The sequence below is a fragment of the Mandrillus leucophaeus genome, unplaced genomic scaffold, assembly GCF_000951045.1.
Source record: "Mandrillus leucophaeus isolate KB7577 unplaced genomic scaffold, Mleu.le_1.0 Scaffold258, whole genome shotgun sequence".
NCBI classification, from domain to species: Eukaryota; Metazoa; Chordata; class Mammalia; order Primates; family Cercopithecidae; genus Mandrillus; species Mandrillus leucophaeus.
The window spans coordinates 361022-380067 of NW_012102676.1; the positions used below are offsets into that span (position 1 = coordinate 361022).

General features: G+C 38.7%; 1 protein-coding gene across 5 annotated transcripts; it reads left to right on the plus strand.

Moving 5' to 3' along the window:
* Positions 1-534: 534 nt before the first annotated feature.
* AGR2 (anterior gradient 2) lies at positions 535-13833 on the plus strand. Of its 5 annotated transcripts, none has more exons than XM_011983937.1 (8): positions 535-714; positions 3848-3993; positions 4268-4331; positions 4452-4504; positions 5833-5906; positions 7948-8011; positions 10623-10712; positions 12691-13833. In XM_011983937.1, exons 2-8 carry the CDS (start codon positions 3855-3857, stop codon positions 12738-12740), a joined length of 534 nt encoding a protein of 177 aa, XP_011839327.1. In that variant the 5' UTR covers positions 535-714; positions 3848-3854; the 3' UTR covers positions 12741-13833. The 5 variants fall into 5 exon arrangements, with proteins under 5 accessions (XP_011839327.1, XP_011839328.1, XP_011839330.1 ...); XM_011983938.1 differs by having other exon boundaries at positions 10623-10706; positions 12691-13828; XM_011983940.1 differs by having other exon boundaries at positions 543-696; positions 10623-10706; positions 12691-13008.
* The last annotated feature ends 5213 nt before the right edge of the window (positions 13834-19046 follow it).

Consider the following 19046-nt stretch of genomic DNA (forward strand, 5'->3'; position numbering starts at 1 on the left):
ACTCTGTGGAGGGAAGTTGCTGCACACATTCAATGGCAAGGTAATTATTACAAGCTCCCAGTATTAGGCTGTTTTTTTTCCAATACTTCCTCAGTTTTGAAATATTATATGGGTTACTTGATTTGTATTTTTTTCATACCTGCAGCAGTTAGGGTGCATTTTTTTGACAGGAGTGGGGAAGTATTGTAGAAAATAATTTTTATCATAATGGAGTATGGCAGGTTATGTGACTGTGAGGATCAGAATTGTGAATCATCTCTTGTGTGTTTTCAAGTAAATAAAGGCAATCTGCCCACGGGGCAGAACAAAAAAAAAATCTACAAACTACAAACTCCGTCCAATCACATAAAGACAAATCAGCCTTCAGGCAAATCAAATGTCTTCATTCAAAGTCTACCTGGATTTGGCACTCTGCCCATCGTTTCAAAACCTCTTAACAATACACTTCACAAATAGTTAAAAACATGTATACTGAAAAGCCTACTTTTGCAATGTTATTTTTAAAAACAAGGAACTCTTTAACCCAGGGAAGATAATCACTTGGGAAAAAGAAGGTTCGTTTCTGAGTTAGCAACAAGTAAATGCAGCACTAGTGGGTGGGATTGAGGTGTGCCCTGGTGCATAAATAGAGACTCAGCTGTGCTGGCACACTCAGAAGCTTGGACCGCATCCTAGCCGCCGGCTCACACAAGGCAGGTGGGTGAGGAAATCCAGGTAAGGCTCCTGACAGCAGCTTTAGATGGGCACTTGCTGGAGTGAATTTTGGTCTCTGATTGCTATATAAAGTTGTAGGCAATCAAGCAACAGAGAACTGCAAGTTTCCAAGGGCAATGAAGTAGAATTTGGAAGGGAAATATGGAATTTCCACCAAAGGCTTACTGGGGCCTTTCTTTGGCTAGAGCTGGCACAGTGTGATGTTCCTGAGTTAGTTCAGAGAAAGGCTTTCTCCTTTGGGAAACAAAATTTCCAAGAGTAGGTGAATCCTAGGATTTTTCAAGCCTGGAACAGGGTCCAGGGATTTTCGTCTGTCACCATCTAAAGCTTTCTTTCCCACAGGCTAAAGCAAAGCCCCGTACGCATCTCCACTATGACACCTCAGCCCGGATTGTCCGCTTGGAATATATTATTGCAAATCAGAAAACAGTTTTCTTTCTCTTTTTGGTGCAAAGACATTCTTGTTGCCTCTGCAATCTTTAAATTCATGGGATAGGCTGTTAAAGGAGAGGGCTGGTTGCTTTCCTGAAGCATTTACAAACACGGACACTAAAATGTCTTGCAAGTTCATTCTTTGCTAAAGATGAGAAGACAGGGATATGGTGACGAGTAAAAAGTGCTGGCTTCACATAGTGTGTGTGTGTGTGTGTGTGTGTGTGTGTGTCCCTATGTGTGCGTGTCTGTGTGTCTCCAAATTATCAGTATTTTCCATGGTTGGAATTGTGCTTTGAGGTGGTTTATGCAGGAAATTTGCACAGCAGAATCTATTCATATTACAAAAACTCAGTGGAGTGAATCTCAGAAAGTCACCCCGGAGCAGGATGTTTGTACAGCAGGAGTTATATTAGCCTTCCTTGAGTCATCCTGCCGTAAAACACAAGCAATATATCAATAGTTCCAACCTGTAACCTGTGGAGATATTGCAAGGTCCTAATAGCTACTTGTAAAACAAGAACTGTAAATGGGCTAAGTAAATAAAAATGCTTTACCATCAATTTACTATTTTTTAGAATATACATAGATGCCGTTATAAATAAAGGACAAAATCCAATGTTTGTTGATAGATTCAAAGAAGTTATTTGCCATATGTTTCTGAACCAACCAGTATTCTAAAAGTATAATTATTCTCATGTAAAAGTTCTTGATTTTTTTAACATTAAAAAGAAGGCTTTATACAAAGAAGGCTGAGAATTGTTGACTTACAGTGTACACTTAGGTTGTTTTTGCAAAACTCTAGAAGACAAAAGTTATTGGCATTTCCACATCTTTATGGGTATAGAAAATGAACAAAGTATATCCCTGATTTTTGCTTACATCTTTTCCGAGTAAGACATTTTGTGCTTATGTACTATGAATTAGTTAATAATTGGTCAGTTAAATACAAAATGTCATTTCGATCTGGTAACTTAGCAACACCTTTAAAAACAAATCAGCTAATGCTTAGCAAAGGTTTCCACTCAAGATACTAGATTATGAAAAACTTCCCGCTTAACAATAGTCATTCCTTGCAGAGTTTATTTGACTTCATTCAAAACCATTCACCAATACTAGAGTTAGGTGCTGTGGTTTCATATTTCCTTTTTAGCACTTTCAGTGTTTAGTTTTATCAGAATCCCAAATCTCCAGCCTTCCATGTTACAGCCCCGTGGACAACCTTAGTGACTTGCTAGAGCAACTCACTTTGCTCCCTCCCCCCCTCCTCACTCACTAAACTTATCTTGTCATTTATTTTCCTGTTCATAGGCTCTAGCTTTTCCTGGGAATCAACTGTGGAATACCAGAAAGAAAAAGTAATTTAACTAAGATATCGGCTAGGTGTGGTGGCTCACTCCTGTAATCCCAGCACTTTGGGAGGCCAAGGCAGGAGGATCACTTGAGGTCAGGAATTTGAGACCAGCCTGGGCAACATGACAAAAGTCCATCTCTACTAAAAAATACAAAAACATAGCCAAGTATGGTGGCACGTGCCTGTAGTCCTAGCTCCTTGGGAGGCTGAGGAGGGAGGATCACTTGAACCCAGAAGGTGGAGGTTGCAGTGAGCCAAGATTGTACCACTGCACTCCAGCCTGGGCAACAGAGTGAGACCTTGTCTCCAAAAAACGTAAATGTAAATTTCCTTAGCTACTAGAGTATATACATCTATTTTCTTAAAATATAACTATATTATTTCTATATAGATGTATATCTATATAGATAACTCTATATCTATAGAGATCTTTATATTTTTGTCTGTATCTATGTGGATCAATAGATAGCTATCCATACTATATACAGACAGTCCCAACTTACAGTAGTTTGACTTAATTTTTTAACTTTATGATGGTGCAAAAGGAATACACATTCAGTAGAAACTGTATTTCAAGTATCCATATAACCATTCTGGTTTTTACTTCCAATACAGTATTCATAAAAATTACTTGAGATATTCAACAGTTTACTATAAAATGGGCTTTGTGTTGGATGTCTTTTCCCAACCGTAAGCTAATGTGAGTGTTATGAGCACATTTAAGGTAGGTTCAGCTGTGGTGATCATTAGGTTAGGTGTATTACAGTAGTTCCCCCATTATCTGTGGGGGTTATGGTCCATGACCCTCATTGGATGCCTGAAACCACAGATGAGTACCAAACACTACATATGCTATGTTTTTTCCTATACATATATATCTATGATAAAGTCAAAATTATAAATTAAGCACAATAAGAGATTAACAAGAGCTAATAATAAAACAGAACAATTACAACAATATCTTATAACAAAAGTTAGGTGAATTTGATCTCTCTCTCAAAACACCTTATTGCACTGTGCTCACCTATTTTGGATGCAGTTGACTGTGGACAGCTGAAACCTCAGAAAGTAAAACCCTGGGAAAGGAGAGACTACTCTGAATGCATTTTGATTTACAGTATTTTCAGCTTACAGTGGGTTTACTGGAACATTACTCGATTGTAAGTCAAAGACCACCTGTATTCTTAGGAAAATCCCATGGAGCAGAGCTGTTTACTCCAATCTCATATGTCCAGTCTCAGCAGAGCCTCAGTTTCTGATATATTCCACCGTTGTGGGGCAACCTGCAGACCCTGAAGACTGCTAGTTCATTTTTGTTTACTGGTTTTGGTTGGTTTTCCATACTAGAGTTGCCATGGAGAAAATTTCAGTGTCAGCATTCTTGCTCCTTGTGGCCCTCTCCTACACTCTGGCCAGAGATACTACAGTCAAACCTGGAGCTAAAAAGGACACAAAGGACTCTCGACCCAAACTGCCCCAGACCCTCTCCAGAGGTAGGAGTCAGCTTCTTATTGGCTTCCAACTGCTACTTAATTGGAAAAGATTTCCTCTCTCTTGGTGCTTAAACCTGGTGCTAACCTGGTGCCAGGTTATTTTGGGTTGTGTTCCTTCTAGATTTATCATTGTTTATAATTATTTCTACTTTCTCTAGGGGGTTTTCTTCTTCTTTAGTATCAGGTCTATTATCCCAGTCTTTACCATTGCTTTACAACAGCTTTGGGTGTGAATTTAGAAAAGCTTCAAATATACTGATTCATTTCATTCTAGGTTGGGGTGACCAACTCATCTGGACTCAGACATATGAAGAAGCTTTATACAAATCCAAGACAAGGTAAAGATCAGGGTTACTCAGAGGTCCCTCAAAGCTCTCAAGAGCACCACCTACTGACATCTAGATATATGTGAAATCTTACTCAATAAAATTTGTCTCATCTCTCTTTGTCTTTTAAAGCAACAAACCCTTGATGATTATCCATCACTTGGATGAATGCCCACACAGTCAAGGTAATTTATTCTTCTAAATATGATTTCCTTTATAGGCTTTTAGCCTTAGGGCCAGAGTTCAGATCACTCATGTTTGTATCTTTAGAACTACAGTTGCATTTAGAAAAATGAATATTTCCTATAGTAAAAACATATTTAAAAGTGACTTCAAATATCTCCACGTTTTGTGATAACCGTTGGTACATATTTTGAAAAACTAGCTTTAGGATTCATCTTCAACTTCTTGGTTTCTCTTACAGTCCACATTCAATACACCAGCAAATACTGGCTTTATCTTCAAAATATATCCTTAAACCAGCCCCAGATCCACAGGCATGAAGCCTGTGCCATCTCACAGGGCCCCGAGCTTAGAAGGTTCCCACACTTGGTTTAAACTCTGCTGTCATTGTCTTAAAAGTCTTAGTAATTCTTCAACAAGGGGCTCTACACTTTCATTTTGCACTGAGCCCAAATCCAACCACTTCCTATTGCCTCCATGCTACTGCCCTGGTCCAAGCCAAGATCAGATCTTGTCCAGACTACCATAACAGTCACCTAACTGGCCACCCTACAGCGAAGTCCACACAGAAGCCAGAGTGAGGCTGGTAGACGTAAATCAGATCCTATCACTCACGTGCTCAAGTGGCTTCTTATCACAGAATTAAATCCAGATTCCTGACCACAAGCTATGAGGCTGACAGGATCAGGCCACTGGCTATCTCTCCCTTCCTACCACTCTCCTCTTGCTTTCTTCACCCTCTCCAGCCTGGCCTTCATGCTGTTCCTCCCACATCTGAGCTCATTCCCACCTCACAGCTATTGCTTTGCAGTTTCGCTGCCCAGTGGCCTAGCCCAGAATGGATCACTCCCTCACTTCAGTGTTAGCCCCTCAGGAAGATCTGCTTGGACCGCTCACAGTTTTTAAACCCTTTGCTTTAATTTTCTTCAAAGTACATATCTCTACCTGAAATTATCATCTACTTATTTCTTTGTTTATGGTTTGTCTCCCACACAAGTATTTGAGCTCTATGAAAAACGCACATGCTTTTTTTTTTTCCACTGTACTATCCCTAGTGTATAACACAGTGCTTAACACATGGCAGCCATTCAATAAATATGAGCTGGAGAAAAAATAAATGGATGAATGAATGGATGAATGAGTGAATAAAAAGCAGAGGTAGTCAATGCCATAGATATTACTTCACTAATCATTTGCTAAAAGGCCAAAGTAGAATATTATATTTAAAATGCAATTCAATAAATAAATAAAATGCAATTTAACTTAAAATAGAACAAAGCTTTTAACCAATGCTAAGATGGATGCTTAATGATTTTTCTTTATATTATAGCTTTAAAGAAAGTGTTTGCTGAAAATAAAGAAATCCAGAAATTGGCAGAGCAGTTTGTCCTCCTCAATCTGGTTGTAAGTTTCCTTTTCATCATTACTAACATTTCTCTATGGCTCATTACTTGAAATAGATGATTCATTTTTCCTATACATCTTAGTCATACCGCATTAACTGGGATTGCTTCCAAATATCCCATCTCATAGATTAGAGAGAAAGAAAAGATATTTCATTTTGTTAATAATCCATTTGGCATGTCTGTTTTTATTTAGTAATTAATCATCTCAGTTTGTCTGAAAAATTCTGTCCTGTAGTCAGAATTTTTCTGTTGCTAGAAAGTTTTTGTTACTTGCTGAGCCCATCCCTCTATAGTCCTGGCTTCTCTACACCCATTCTTGATCCTGGTCACCTCTCAGGAAGAGACAGCATTCTGGCTTTCCAACTCTAATCATGCCTCTTGTGCTTTAGCTTTATGCATTCCCACCTTACTTCACCATCACCACCCCTCATGGTGCTCACGCTTTCTGTCTCGGCAAGTTTTTTACTGTATACAAACATTTCATGTTCCCTCTAAAAGAAAGCCAACAAAAAATGACTCTACCTAGTCATATGTCCTTTTGAGCCCCACTGCCCTTCCTCTTCACAGGTTGGCTTCCTGAAAGAGCACTTCACACCAGTAGTTCTTCCTTGCCTCTCTTCCATGGGTTCCTCTTCCTACTCCTTAATGTGAGTGACATGATGAATCTCCACTTGACCCTTTTCTCTTTCCATATTTTGTATTCAGTGAACAACTGCATCTACAACTGCCTTTAATCAATTCTGACACACTAATAATTCCTACATCTTACCCAAACATGAAACAACTTCCAACTTGTCTATCCAACCATATTCCAGATATCTTATAATCACCTTAAACTCAGAATATTCCTCACTGTACATTAATCATCTTGGTTTGCGCTTTTCCAATAGCTCTTCTTTCTCTATTCCCTATTTTATTGAAAGTGGTACTGTGCTAGATTGGACTCTCCTACTCACCTACAGCATTCAGTAAGCCCTGTGCTTCTAAATTCCAAGTATTCCTGCTATTAGTCACTTCTCCATAAACTCAGGACCACTATTTTAGTAAGCCTCTTTCACTTTCCCCAGCTTACTGTAATACTGCTAAATGGCTCCCAGTCTACAAGATAAACCCTGTCTAATCCCACATGGCTGTCAGAGTAGTTGCTTTACAGACCAAACTGGGGTCACATTGTCTCTTGTAACATCCCTCCAGTGGTTCTTAACTATTTCTGAACAAAGGAAAACACCATGGCAGGTGTGCAATGTCATTCCTAAGCTGGCCCCTGAAGCAGCTCTAGCACCTTTTCTCGCCACTGCCCTCATGCATTCCCCCAACTCAGTCCTTCCCCAGCACTTGGCCATAGGAGAAAATGCTCCGCCTGTCCTCTCCATACTCTTCCTCCTGCATGAAGTGTCTTTCTTTTCCACATAACTGACTCCTCTTCATTTTTAAAGATTCCTCCTTATCCACTTCAGAAAGTCCTAGTCGGGGTGGAATCTGCATTCTGGGCTAAATGTCTTCCTCAAGGCAACCACCAAACCTGCATATCCTACACCATAACATTTCACCCACTGAGTCCTCAATATTCATTTTCCTACCTGTATCTCTCAATAGAGTGTGCATTCATTAAAGATTAGCACTGTGCCTTGCTAAATACAGTTCTAAATAAAAATTGGTAAATGGATAAATGAATACTCAAGAAAATCCTGTATTTGTCTCTGTAATTTCTCTAGAAATTACATCTGCTTTTTTCCTTAATAGCCTCTTATTTCATCCAAGATGTCTTCCCCAAACACAACTCCTTCCAAATTCTCCCTTAATTTTTTTGCTCTGTATCACATCCATTCAGCACTTTATCTCATGTTCTTCTCTATCTTATTTATTATTTCGTGCTTGCAGCTTGTCTCCTCATCTATACAATAAACTCTTTGTGGAAGAGAGGTGCCTTATGATATCGTAAGATGCCTGGCCAGAAATGGACGGATTCTTGTATTAACAAGTTTGAAAATGACTGAAAAGTAAAAGTAAACTAAAAGACGTTTTTCTTTTTACCTTAGTATGAAACAACTGACAAACACCTTTCTCCTGATGGCCAGTATGTCCCCAGGATTATGTTTGTTGGTAAGTGGAAGTACAATGAGATAACTTGGAAGCTCATGCTAGTGCTGCCATCTTCTCTCCTCCCCACTGTCCCTTGCCACTTTGCCATGGCCCATATCATCACTAAGCTCTAGCAAGGAGTATGACATTCCTTTAAGTTCCACAACATATTTTCTTTAGAAAATGTGAGCTTTTACCTATTTCCACACAACACTTTCTTTTCTCACGTGCTAATTGTAACTTTTCATCTTCTGCTGTAATACATCTGATGACAAAGCACCCTATTCGCTATTTAAACGTATTGATACATTTCCTGAATACAAGAGGCCTGCAAATATTTATTTTTTAACTCAGCAAACTTTCACTTTGTGTATTAGATTTTTCTATCTGACATTTTTTATTATTTTTAAGAAAGTTAGGAATAAGGCTGGGTGGCTCACGCCTGTAATCCTAGCACTTTGGGAGGCTGAGGCCGGCACATCACTTGAGGTCAGGAGTTTGAAACCACCTGGCCAACATGGTGAAACCCCATCTCTACTAAAAATACAAAAAATTAGCCAGGCGTGGTTGCAGGAGCCTGTAATTCCAGCTACCTGGGAGGCTGAGGTACGAGAATTGCTTGAACCCGGGAGGTGGAGGTTGCAGTGAGCCAAGATAGCACCACTGCAATCCAGCCTGCGTGATAGAGCGAGACTCCGTCTCAAAAAAAAAAAAAAAAGGAATATGAAGTGGGAAAAAGAAATGAAAGGAGCCACATGCTCCTTCCTGCCACTGGTATTTTTTTCATGTGCTTTTCCCACTTCCTTCTCTGTCCCCCAATTTCACATCATTAACTCCCCAATCATCATCATTCATCGACCCGGTCAAATCCCTACTACACGCTCTTGTGGCACCATGTCTCTCTTTTTAGTCATACTTTCCTCAGGTATAATTTTGCATTTTGGGGGTGGTTATGTAATAAACCCCACCATGGACTATAAGCCCCTATGGCAGGGACTGTACCTATTTCTGCTCACCACGCTATTCCCAACATGACCCTGCAGTAGGCTCTCCATCAATGTGTTGAATTATTCGATGATTGTACTGAGTTTGGCTTTGTTCAAAGTCATACTGATTTAAGGACAATCCATAATGAAATCTATCACTTACAAGAATTCATGCTAATCATATGATTCACTTGTGTAATTCATTAAAGTTTACACTGAATGTATAAAGCAGGGCAAAGAAAAACGAGAGACAGGAAAAAGGAAGGCTGAACTAAAGCACTAATTTTATAGGTTTAGTTTTGTTAGAATTTAGAACATTTGGCATCCTAACAGTGAAAGGGAATTTATAGATTGTCCGGTCATACCTTGTACAGGAATTCTTTTTACGGCATCCCTGTGGAAGGGCATTTTAACCCACATTCAATTCCTTCAGTCCTAAGAACCAGCTCCAAAGCAGCTTGCTCTTCTAGCTCCGCAGCAGCCACCCTGACTACATGTTTGAATCACCTGGAGGATTTTAAAGATCAAGTTGACCCGGCCACACCTCAAACCAATTAAGTCAGAATCTCTGGGGGTGGGACGCAGGCATCCATAGTGTTTACAGTTCTCCAGATGATTCCAATGTGCAGCCAGGGTTGTGAGCTGCTAGTTGGGTATTTAAAAGGCCCTTCTTAGGTTAATTTCTTACAAAGATGAGACCGTGTCTTTGTATCCTCTGCACCAAACAGAAGTATAGTCGGTCTCAAATCTGGTGAATAAATGTACATCTGTTTCTTGTAATTTATGTGTCTGGCCTTAGTCCAACATTCTGAAATGACAGATTGCCCACTCCAGTACCAGCGACAGACTCTGCAAACATGCAGATGGTTCTCACATGTCCTCCTTGTCTCGTTTTCAGGGCACGTGTCCTAGGTTCTTTCGATTACGTCTCTCAAGGCAAGATTTCCAGATCTCTCTGTATCCTCACGCTTCCCTTTCGGATGCACCTTAATTTTAAAATGCCCCTTTTTCTCATTAATTAGATCACTTCAAGTTAAATATAAAACATGGCAAGATGGATTTAAATTTAGAGGGATATATGTACACATAAGAGAAGACCAATCTCTACTTTTAAAAATGCAGTTAATTAACAATAAAGTAAAATATAGTGAAGGTACTATATATTTATTTGAACTTTGCTGTTAAGGACTTGTATTCCTCTATTAATTAAAAAAAAACTGTTTTAAAAACTAGCATTGGATGTGGGTTTCCAATGATCTAGAAACATGTAAACTACAACATAATCATTTCAAGAATTTAAAATAATTTTGCAGTACAAAATGTTAATGTTTTCACCAAAAAACTAAACACCATGTCACCCCTAAATATGTATTATTCTGTTTTCAGGTTGCCATAGATAGAACAGAAGGGTTCATAACATTTTCCACAAATAGCACTGCACAGCTGTTGATGTTTCCAGCCCTGCATTTGCTACTAACTGCCAGGGGCTGGGTAGTAGAGTGGATGGATCAGAGCTCCTGTGAGTGCAGACGCACTTCATTCCTTCACGGGACATGAATATGTGAACTGCAGCTCCCCATGGCATTAAATAGAGGTTTTTTGAAAACAAACCATTCCATTCCCTTTTGCTTCATTTATCTTTGCAGACCCATCTCTGACAGTTAGAGCCGATATCACTGGAAGATACTCAAATCGTCTCTATGCTTACGAACCTGCAGATACAGCTCTGTGTAAGTGTTGCCTTCAATTTGGATGTTGCCCAAGAGTTGAACACTTCTATTGCTGTAGTGATGGGACTAGAGGCTGCATGGTGAGGTGAGAGAGAGCTAGGCTTAGGGACGCCTCAGACTCAGTTTGACCCTAACTAGCCTTGCATCCTCAGGCAAATCACACTCTTTCCATCTCAGGTTGGTTTGTTTTTAATCTCAATTGAAGATGAATTATTTAGATTAGGTATCTTTTTCTCTAGGAGGATTCTATGACCACATTACCTGATTTTCAGGTTTTCTGTTAGGTACACTAGCACACACTCCTTCTATCACAGAACTGTGTGTAATAATTGTAATTATCTGCATGTCTTAATTTTTTAAATAACAAAAGTGAAAGAATGTGAGGTCCAGCTTAAAATTAAATTCAGGTTCAATGTAAAGATCAGTAGGAAGGATGATCCAAATGATTGCCAAGAAAATCACCTTCCCTATGGTTGCCATGAATGGAAGAGAGAGAGAGAGAGAGAGAGAGAGAGACTGACTTAAGGCAGATGAGGTACCTCAAGGCAAGGCTGTAGCTAGCTGTGACATCTGATTAGTCCTCTGGGAAGAAAAGTGGGTTTTATCCTAGGAACCAACTCTGATCGATTAGTAGTGGCCGCCTAGAACTGCACTGTCCAATATGTTAACCATTCACCACATGTTGCTATTTAAGTTAAAGTTAGAAATTCATTTCTCCACACTAGCCACATTTCAAGTGCTCAATGCCCAGACACTGAACATTTCCATCATCACAGAAATTTCTATTAGCCAGTGGTGACTTAGAACGTCATTTTGTGAAGAGAAATGAGGCCATGTCTAGGAAGCAGGAGAGATCATCGTGGTCCATTAGCAACGTTTCCAGTGTGTGCTGGACCAGGGGAAGCACATTCCAAGTACTGTCAGCCATTCTTGAGATAATACCATACATTTTAATAAGACTAAGCTCTTTAAAGGCAGATGTCCTACACAGGTAATATCACAATGCCTTGTAGAACAGGCACTTAATAAATATTTGTAGGAGGAGTGAATAAGCAGCTGTTCAGTGCCTGTCGCATGGACATCTTATTTTTAGTAGATCACACATCTCATTTTGATGAATTGCTGTTGAAGAAACAGTGACCCAGAGTTTGGGCTCTGGAACAGTAGCTTCATTATTTGTTAGCTGTGTGACCTTGAGCAAGCTACTCAGCCTCTCTCTGCCTGTTTCATTATGTATACGTAAAGTTCTAATCATGTTTGTATGAGGATTAAATAATTCATGTGCATAAAGCACTTGATTTGCTATTATTTATATTTCTCCTACTTCTAAAACGACTTACAGTAGGTGCACACACCTACTAATAGACATTTCTTTTAAACGTGATTTAAATTTACTTCTAAATGAGCCAAAATTATTTTCTGCTGATAGAGCTTATAAAAGGAATATTTTGGAAGTGAGGATTGGAGATGAAGGATCTGGGAAGGAATGAATACAGTAGAAAACTAGATTGTCACAAAAGCCATTTCATATAATGTTTTTAAATTACAATAAGATTACTAATTATTCACCTCATGATTAAAAAGCATCCTATCAGGCTGGGCACAGTGGCTCACGCCTGTAATCCCAGCACTTTGGGAGGTCAAGGTGTGTGGATCACTTGAGCTCAGGAGTTCGAGACTAGCCTGGCCAACATATCAAAACCCTGTCTCTCCAAAAAATACAAAAATTAGCTGGGCATGGTGGAGCACACCTCTAATCCCAGCTACTCAGGAGGCTAAGGCTAAAGAATCACTTGAACCTAGAAGGCAGAGGTTGCACTGAGCAGAGATTGCGCCACTGCACGCCAGCCTGAGCAGGAGCGAGACCTTGTCTCACAAAAAAAGCACCCCATTAAATAATGAATTAAGCATCCAAGTTTGGGGTTTATTATATCGATATCATGTATGACGGTGTCTTGACTCTCCTGCTTTTATCCCCCATTAGTGCTTGACAACATGAAGAAAGCTCTCAAGTTGCTGAAGACCGAATTGTAAAGAAAAAAATCTGCAAGCCCTTCTGTCTATGTCAGGCCCTGAGACTTGAAACCAGAAGAAGTGTGAGAAGACTGGCAAGTGTGGAAGCATAGTGAGCACACTGATTAGGTTATGGTTTAATGTTACAACAACTGTTTTTTAAGAAAAACAAGTTTTAGAAATCTGGTTTCAAGTGTACATGTGTGAAAACAACATTGTATACTACCATAGTGAGCCATGATTTTCTTAAAAAAATAAATCCTTTTGGGGGTGTTCTGTTTTTTCCAACTTGGTCTTTCACAGTGGTTCGTTTACCAAATAGGATTAAACACACACAAAATGCTCAAGGAAGGGACAAGACAAAACCAAAACTACTTCAAATGATGAAGACCAAAGACCAAGTTATCTCATCACACCACAGGTTCTCAGTAGATGACTATAAGTAGACCTGAGCTTAATCAACAGAAGTATCAAGCCAAGTGCTTTAGCATAAAAGAATATTTAGAGAAACATCCCAAGAAAATCATGTCACTACCTAGAGTCAACTCTGGCCAGGAACTCTAATGTACACATTTTCATTTAGTAATTAAATTTTAGTCAGATTTTGCCCCACTTAATGCTCTCAGGGAAAGCCTCTCTCAGGGTAGCTTTCTCCTTCAGAAGTCTAATTTAGTAGAAAGGTCATCCAAAGAACATCTGCACCCCTGAACACACCCTAAAGAAATGCTGGGAATTGGCCTTGTAATCGTTTGTCTGTCAAGGTCCTAAAGTACTGGAGTGAAATAAATTCAGCCAACATGTGACTAACTGGACGAAGAGCAAAGGGTGGTGACGTGTTGATGAGGCAGATGGAGATCAGAGGTCACTAGGGTTTAGGAAACGTGAAAGGCGGTGGCATCGGGGTAGAGGAGCATTCTGCCTAACAGAAATTAAAATTGTGTGTTAATTTCTTCACTATATACTTAATCTCACATTCATTAATATATGGAATTCCTCTACTGCCCAGCCCCTACTGATTTCTTTGGCCCCTGGACGATGGTGCTCTATATAACGCTTTGCAGTATCTGTTGCTTGTCTTTATTAACTTTTTTGGATAGATCCTTTTTTGAACAGATCTTTTGACATTATTAATTTTTCCAGGGATATATTTTCAATCTTTTCTATCTCTCATAGTGACTACTATGATTAGTAGGTGCTGAGCATATACTGCTGATTTAATGACATACAAATCTTCAGCAAAAATATCACAGGTTAATCAGCTCCCTTCTCACAAGTAGATAACTTACACGTGCTGAAAAAGGTAACACATTCCATTTAAAAAGCTCACTGAGGGATAACAAGAGGAAAAGGAGGTTTCCCTTCCATAAACAAATATTTTAAATGACAACTTCTAAGTGATTCAAGTTTCTCCTATAGTATAGCAAAATATTTTTTTCATTGGGCTGACGTGAAGTAAGATTAACTTCTTAAAATGTATTGAATGGCAAAACATCTTAACACATACAAATACTTTTTAAATATAAATAAATATTTAGGAAATCAAATGTTACAGCTGTAAGGAAAATAAGTCCCCCTTTTAAAAGCATTGGAGAAACACAAAGCATGAGTCATTAATTGACTTTGTCCCATCAGTCTCCTCTACTACCGAGATTTTATCCTAAGGAAATCATCCAACAGAAACAGTTCTGTCACGAGGCCAATGGTAACATTATTTAAATACACCAAAGAAAAGCAACCTCCGGAAAACATAATGGCTACATGGTATATTAAGACGAAATGTATTATGTTGTCATCTAAAAAAATAATAAACATAACGGTGAAACAGAAAAGGCCTAAGTAAAAAAGAATTTAAGACCTTCTATGCTATAATTGCAACTACAGGAAATGTGTACATACAGAGTTAAAAACAGAATTGAGGTCAGTCGTGGTGGCTCACGCCTGTAATCCCAGCACTTTGGGAGGCTGAGGCAGAGCATATCACTTGAGCCCAGAAATGTGAAACCAGCCTGGCCAACATGGAGAAACCCTGACTCTACTTGAAATACAAAAGAATTAGCCGAGCACAGTGGACAATGCCTGTAATCCCAGCTACCTGAGAGGCTGAGGCATGAGAAACCAAGAGAAGCGGAAGTTGCAGTGAGCTGAGATTATACCACTGCAGTCCACCCTGGGTGACAAAGAGAGACTCTGTCTCCAAAAAAAAAAAAAAAAAAAAATGAAAAAAATAGAAGATACGAACATGGAAATGGTTGTTCTAAACTCACTGAAATATTAGCAATGCCTGTTCTTTCTACCAAATCCCTCTTCTGTCATCTCACAATCTTTCATTTGCATTTAAATAAATTTCAAGTGAAAGTATATCTTGACTATTTCTCTGACTACAGAGAAGTAGAAGAGTACTAGAAGACTGAAGAGTGCTACTTCAAACAGTCAAATAAAAATGTTAATAACATAGTGGGAATATAAAATGGTGCAGCCATTTTTGTTTTGTGGAAAACAATATGGTGGTCCCTCAAAAAATTAAACATAGAACTACCATCCAACCCAGTAATTCCACTCTTGGGTATATGCTTATGAACTAAAAGCAGGGAACAGATATTTATACACCCATGCTCATAGCATTATTCACAATAGCTACTTTTTAAAGTGGAAGCAACTCAAGTGTCCACCAATGGATGAATGGATAAACAAAATGTGACATATACATACAATGAAATATTATCCAATCTTAAAGAAGAAAATTCATGGCTGGGCGCGGTGGTTCATGCCTGTAATCCCAGCATTTTGGGAGGCAGAGAGAACTGATTGAGCCCGGGAGTTCAAGACCAGCCTGTAACAACGTGTATGAACCTTGAAGACATTATGCTCAGTAAATAAGCCAGTTACAAAAGGACAGCTACTATACAATTTCACCTATATGGGGTACTCAGAATAGTTTGCATATAGAAAGTGGAGTAGAGGTCACCAGGGGAAGAGGGGAATGAAGAGTTATTGCTTAATGGTTACAGAAGATAAAAAGTTATGGAAATGCATGGTGGCGATGGTTGCATAACAATATGAACGTACTTACTGCCACTGAACTACAAGCTTATGAATGGTTAAAATGATAGCTTTTATGCTATATGTATTTACCACAATATCAAAAATTTCAGTTTTATCTGAGATCCAACAGCTTAGGGAGAAAAAAACAGGAATTAAATGTTAAAAATGTAGCTAACATAAATCATCTGTAAAAGTCATTTACACAGACGGTCAACATGCCTAATTAAACCATTTTTGCTGATTTCAGAGCAACGATCTTCTTCAAATGATCTTCTGTGACTGTCTAACTCTGTTTTCTTCCTTTCTTTAATTCAGTAATTCTAAGTAGTCTACTGAGAACCCTCTAGCAATCACTGATAAGAATACGAGTCAGGAGAAAATCATTAAAAGCTCTAAGGCAAGAATGGAACTTCCTTCAGTTCAAGGACCTTGACTTCAAAGTCCAATTCAAGTCAGCTTAACCTATTAAAAGGCTACTTGTCAAGTTAGGACTCCATGACCTACGAAAAGCAAGATCCTAAAAGTAGGCAAAGTGGTTTCACCCTCCAAGGGATGTGGAAGTCCATTCTTTGACATATATTTTAACTCACAGGCCTCAAATCCTCATTTGAAAATGAATTCCAAAAGCTGGTTTTCCTAAGGAGAGGGATGAGAAGTGGCCTGGCACATGGCAGAGGAGTTTGATTTTCCCCTTTCTCATATTTTCAAGAGGTATTCCAATGACTACAATTGCTCAGTTATGACATTTTTAAGAAAAATATCAATGTGACGAGCCCCATTCCCTTCTCTCCCTCTCCTCTTCTTGTGGAGTGGAGGTATTGGGGAAAGGGTGGGTTGCTCCCTTAAACTTATTTAAAACATATTCCTAACACATATTATAATTTCATTTGGCATAGAAAGCCTGGTCTAAAAGTTATCTGTTAGCCCCAAACGTACCAAATATAGAGCAAAACTTTATACCAATCCCCCCACTTATCCAGGTCCCCGGAAAAGCTGGGTTTTAACTTTATTGTCATCTCTAATAAAAAACAATTCACATGTGAATGATCACGTCTGTACAATCACAATGACTGAAAGTGTTTTTCTCCTATGAAATACTATGGAAAAATTTGGTTCTAACTTTTTTAGTACCAGCTAAAAATTGAAACAGCTTCACGTATTTAGTGTATTTGCAAAATAATGAATAAACTTTAACAGAGTTAAACAAATATTTAGAAAAACTGTAGGAGGAGGTTTTGGCTCAAGGAAACTAAGAACTAAAAGCCACACTTCTGGTTTCCTTTCCTTCTCTGAAAGGTCCCATTCAGCAGCATGTAACTTAGGCTGAACATGCAAAACTGGTTTTCATACCAAACACATTGTTGCTTAGATAACAGAGTATCTGAGGTGAATTTAAGCTACAACGAGCTCAGATTTTAGAAATTATAGCTGAACTCTTTTTTCCTGTGCATCAGTATTATATTCTCTATATAAAATTTAACCCTTAACATCAAGGCTGACTTGGCAAATGTTCCAAAAAATATTCCTCTAAATGGAATGTGCAAATAGAGAATAAGATTTTTTTTTTAAAAAGTAGTACAGTTCCTTTTTAAAGAAATGCTAGGCTTGGGAAGAAAGGACATCTAGGGTCTTGGTTTGCCTTACAGCCCTTTGTTGTAATTCAAGGACAGACCCTGATCTGAAACTCATCCTCCTCTGACACTACGTGTTTGTGGCAGCATTTCTGTGCACGTGGGCAGTGGCCCTCTCTAATCCTGGGATCAGGATGACCTTTGCAGGATCATAGCAGGGCCATCTGGAATTCAGGACGGACTTATTCAGAGGTTTTTTCCACTAAATATGCACCCAGACACAAAGATCACAGGACGCATCACAGAAGGTGTTAGGTAATCTATCACCTTCAGATCTACCTGAGAAAACAGAAAGCCCAGACTCATTTGATAGGGACAACCTTGGTGCTTGAAAATGTGTATTACTTGAGTGGCTGTCAATACCCACTCTTATAATCCTACAGTTTAGTAGTCCTAAATATTCATACTTCCCAGACCCTGACTTTCTTTTTCATTAACTTATTTTACTAAAATCTTAACATCTTAGATATCTTTACATTTTGTTTTATTTAATATTTAGATACACGTTTTGCTTAGCCATAATGATTTAAAATCCTAATTTAATGAACTGAATTTCATGAAGTCTTGAGCATGATTAAATGCATTTTGTCAGCACCAGGCTACTTTCAAAAATGTGTTTAGACTTCTCACCCTGACAGCTGTTCTCTTTGCACCTTGCTTTTTAAGTAACACACTTGAGGCGGGTTGACATCAGTCAATCTATATTTGAACAGAAGAGAGATCTTCCTTTGTTAGAATTTCCAGGATGCATCATTTAACTTCAGATGATGCACAAAGCATACTGGGTTGACCCAAATAAGGGCACTGCAATTAGAGCACAAACCAAGGTAAGGGCTGATTCTCTATGGAATAGCGCTTTCCACATATAATCATTTGTACCAAGGAAAGTATCACATTAGGAGATTCCAGAGCCTTATAAGAATTTCAAAATGTAACAAAACAAACATGGAAAATGCCAAATGCCTCAAAGGAAGATAGAATTTTAAAATCTCCCACCTAGATGGCAGGTTGATAGGTGCAGCAAACCCCCATGGCACACGTATAGCTGTGTAACAAATCTGTACATTCTGCATATGTATCCCAGAACTTAAAGTATAGTATAATAACACAAAATAATAATAAAATCTCCCTTCATGTGTCATTTATAGTCTCATCTTATGGTATAAGTGGGGACACTGTCAGGGCTACCCCAGAGCTCATATGACATTATGAAAATGGCACAATTCTGTTTCCTTGGAAGACTAGCTAGTGTTGCAAAGTCATAGAAGTGACAAACCTACAAAATGCTCTAAAATTCTACAGATCAACCATTTACCCTCTCTCGGTCTAAAAACCCAGTAAGACAATAAAATACCACATGCTACCTAGAATGTAAAACAAGAAATTAGTAATTTTTAGTAATGGGAAAGAACTTACATATTTTTCCCAAATGAATATTAATGGTTTCTCTTTTTAGAAAAACTCTTCATCACTATGGAGATAACATTAGCCACTGAAACATTTCCAGAAAGGATTTGAGGATGACTACCAATAGACATTAATGCTGGAAATGTATTTCCACAGCTTGATTATACACTAAAATAGCAGTACCCAGCTCTAAGTCCAACAGAGAGAACCTAAAGGAGAAAGAAAAGAATTCCACCTCACTTAGTTC

Coding starts and splice junctions, on each gene's coding strand:
- AGR2 (XM_011983936.1), top strand. CDS start 3,855: ATGGAGAAAATTTCAGTGTCAGCATTCTTGCTCCTTGTGGCCCTCTCC. Junction 3,994..4,267: donor GCCCCAGACCCTCTCCAGAG/GTAGGAGTCAGC, acceptor ATTTCATTCTAG/GTTGGGGTGACCAACTCATC. Junction 4,332..4,451: donor TTATACAAATCCAAGACAAG/GTAAAGATCAGG, acceptor TGTCTTTTAAAG/CAACAAACCCTTGATGATTA.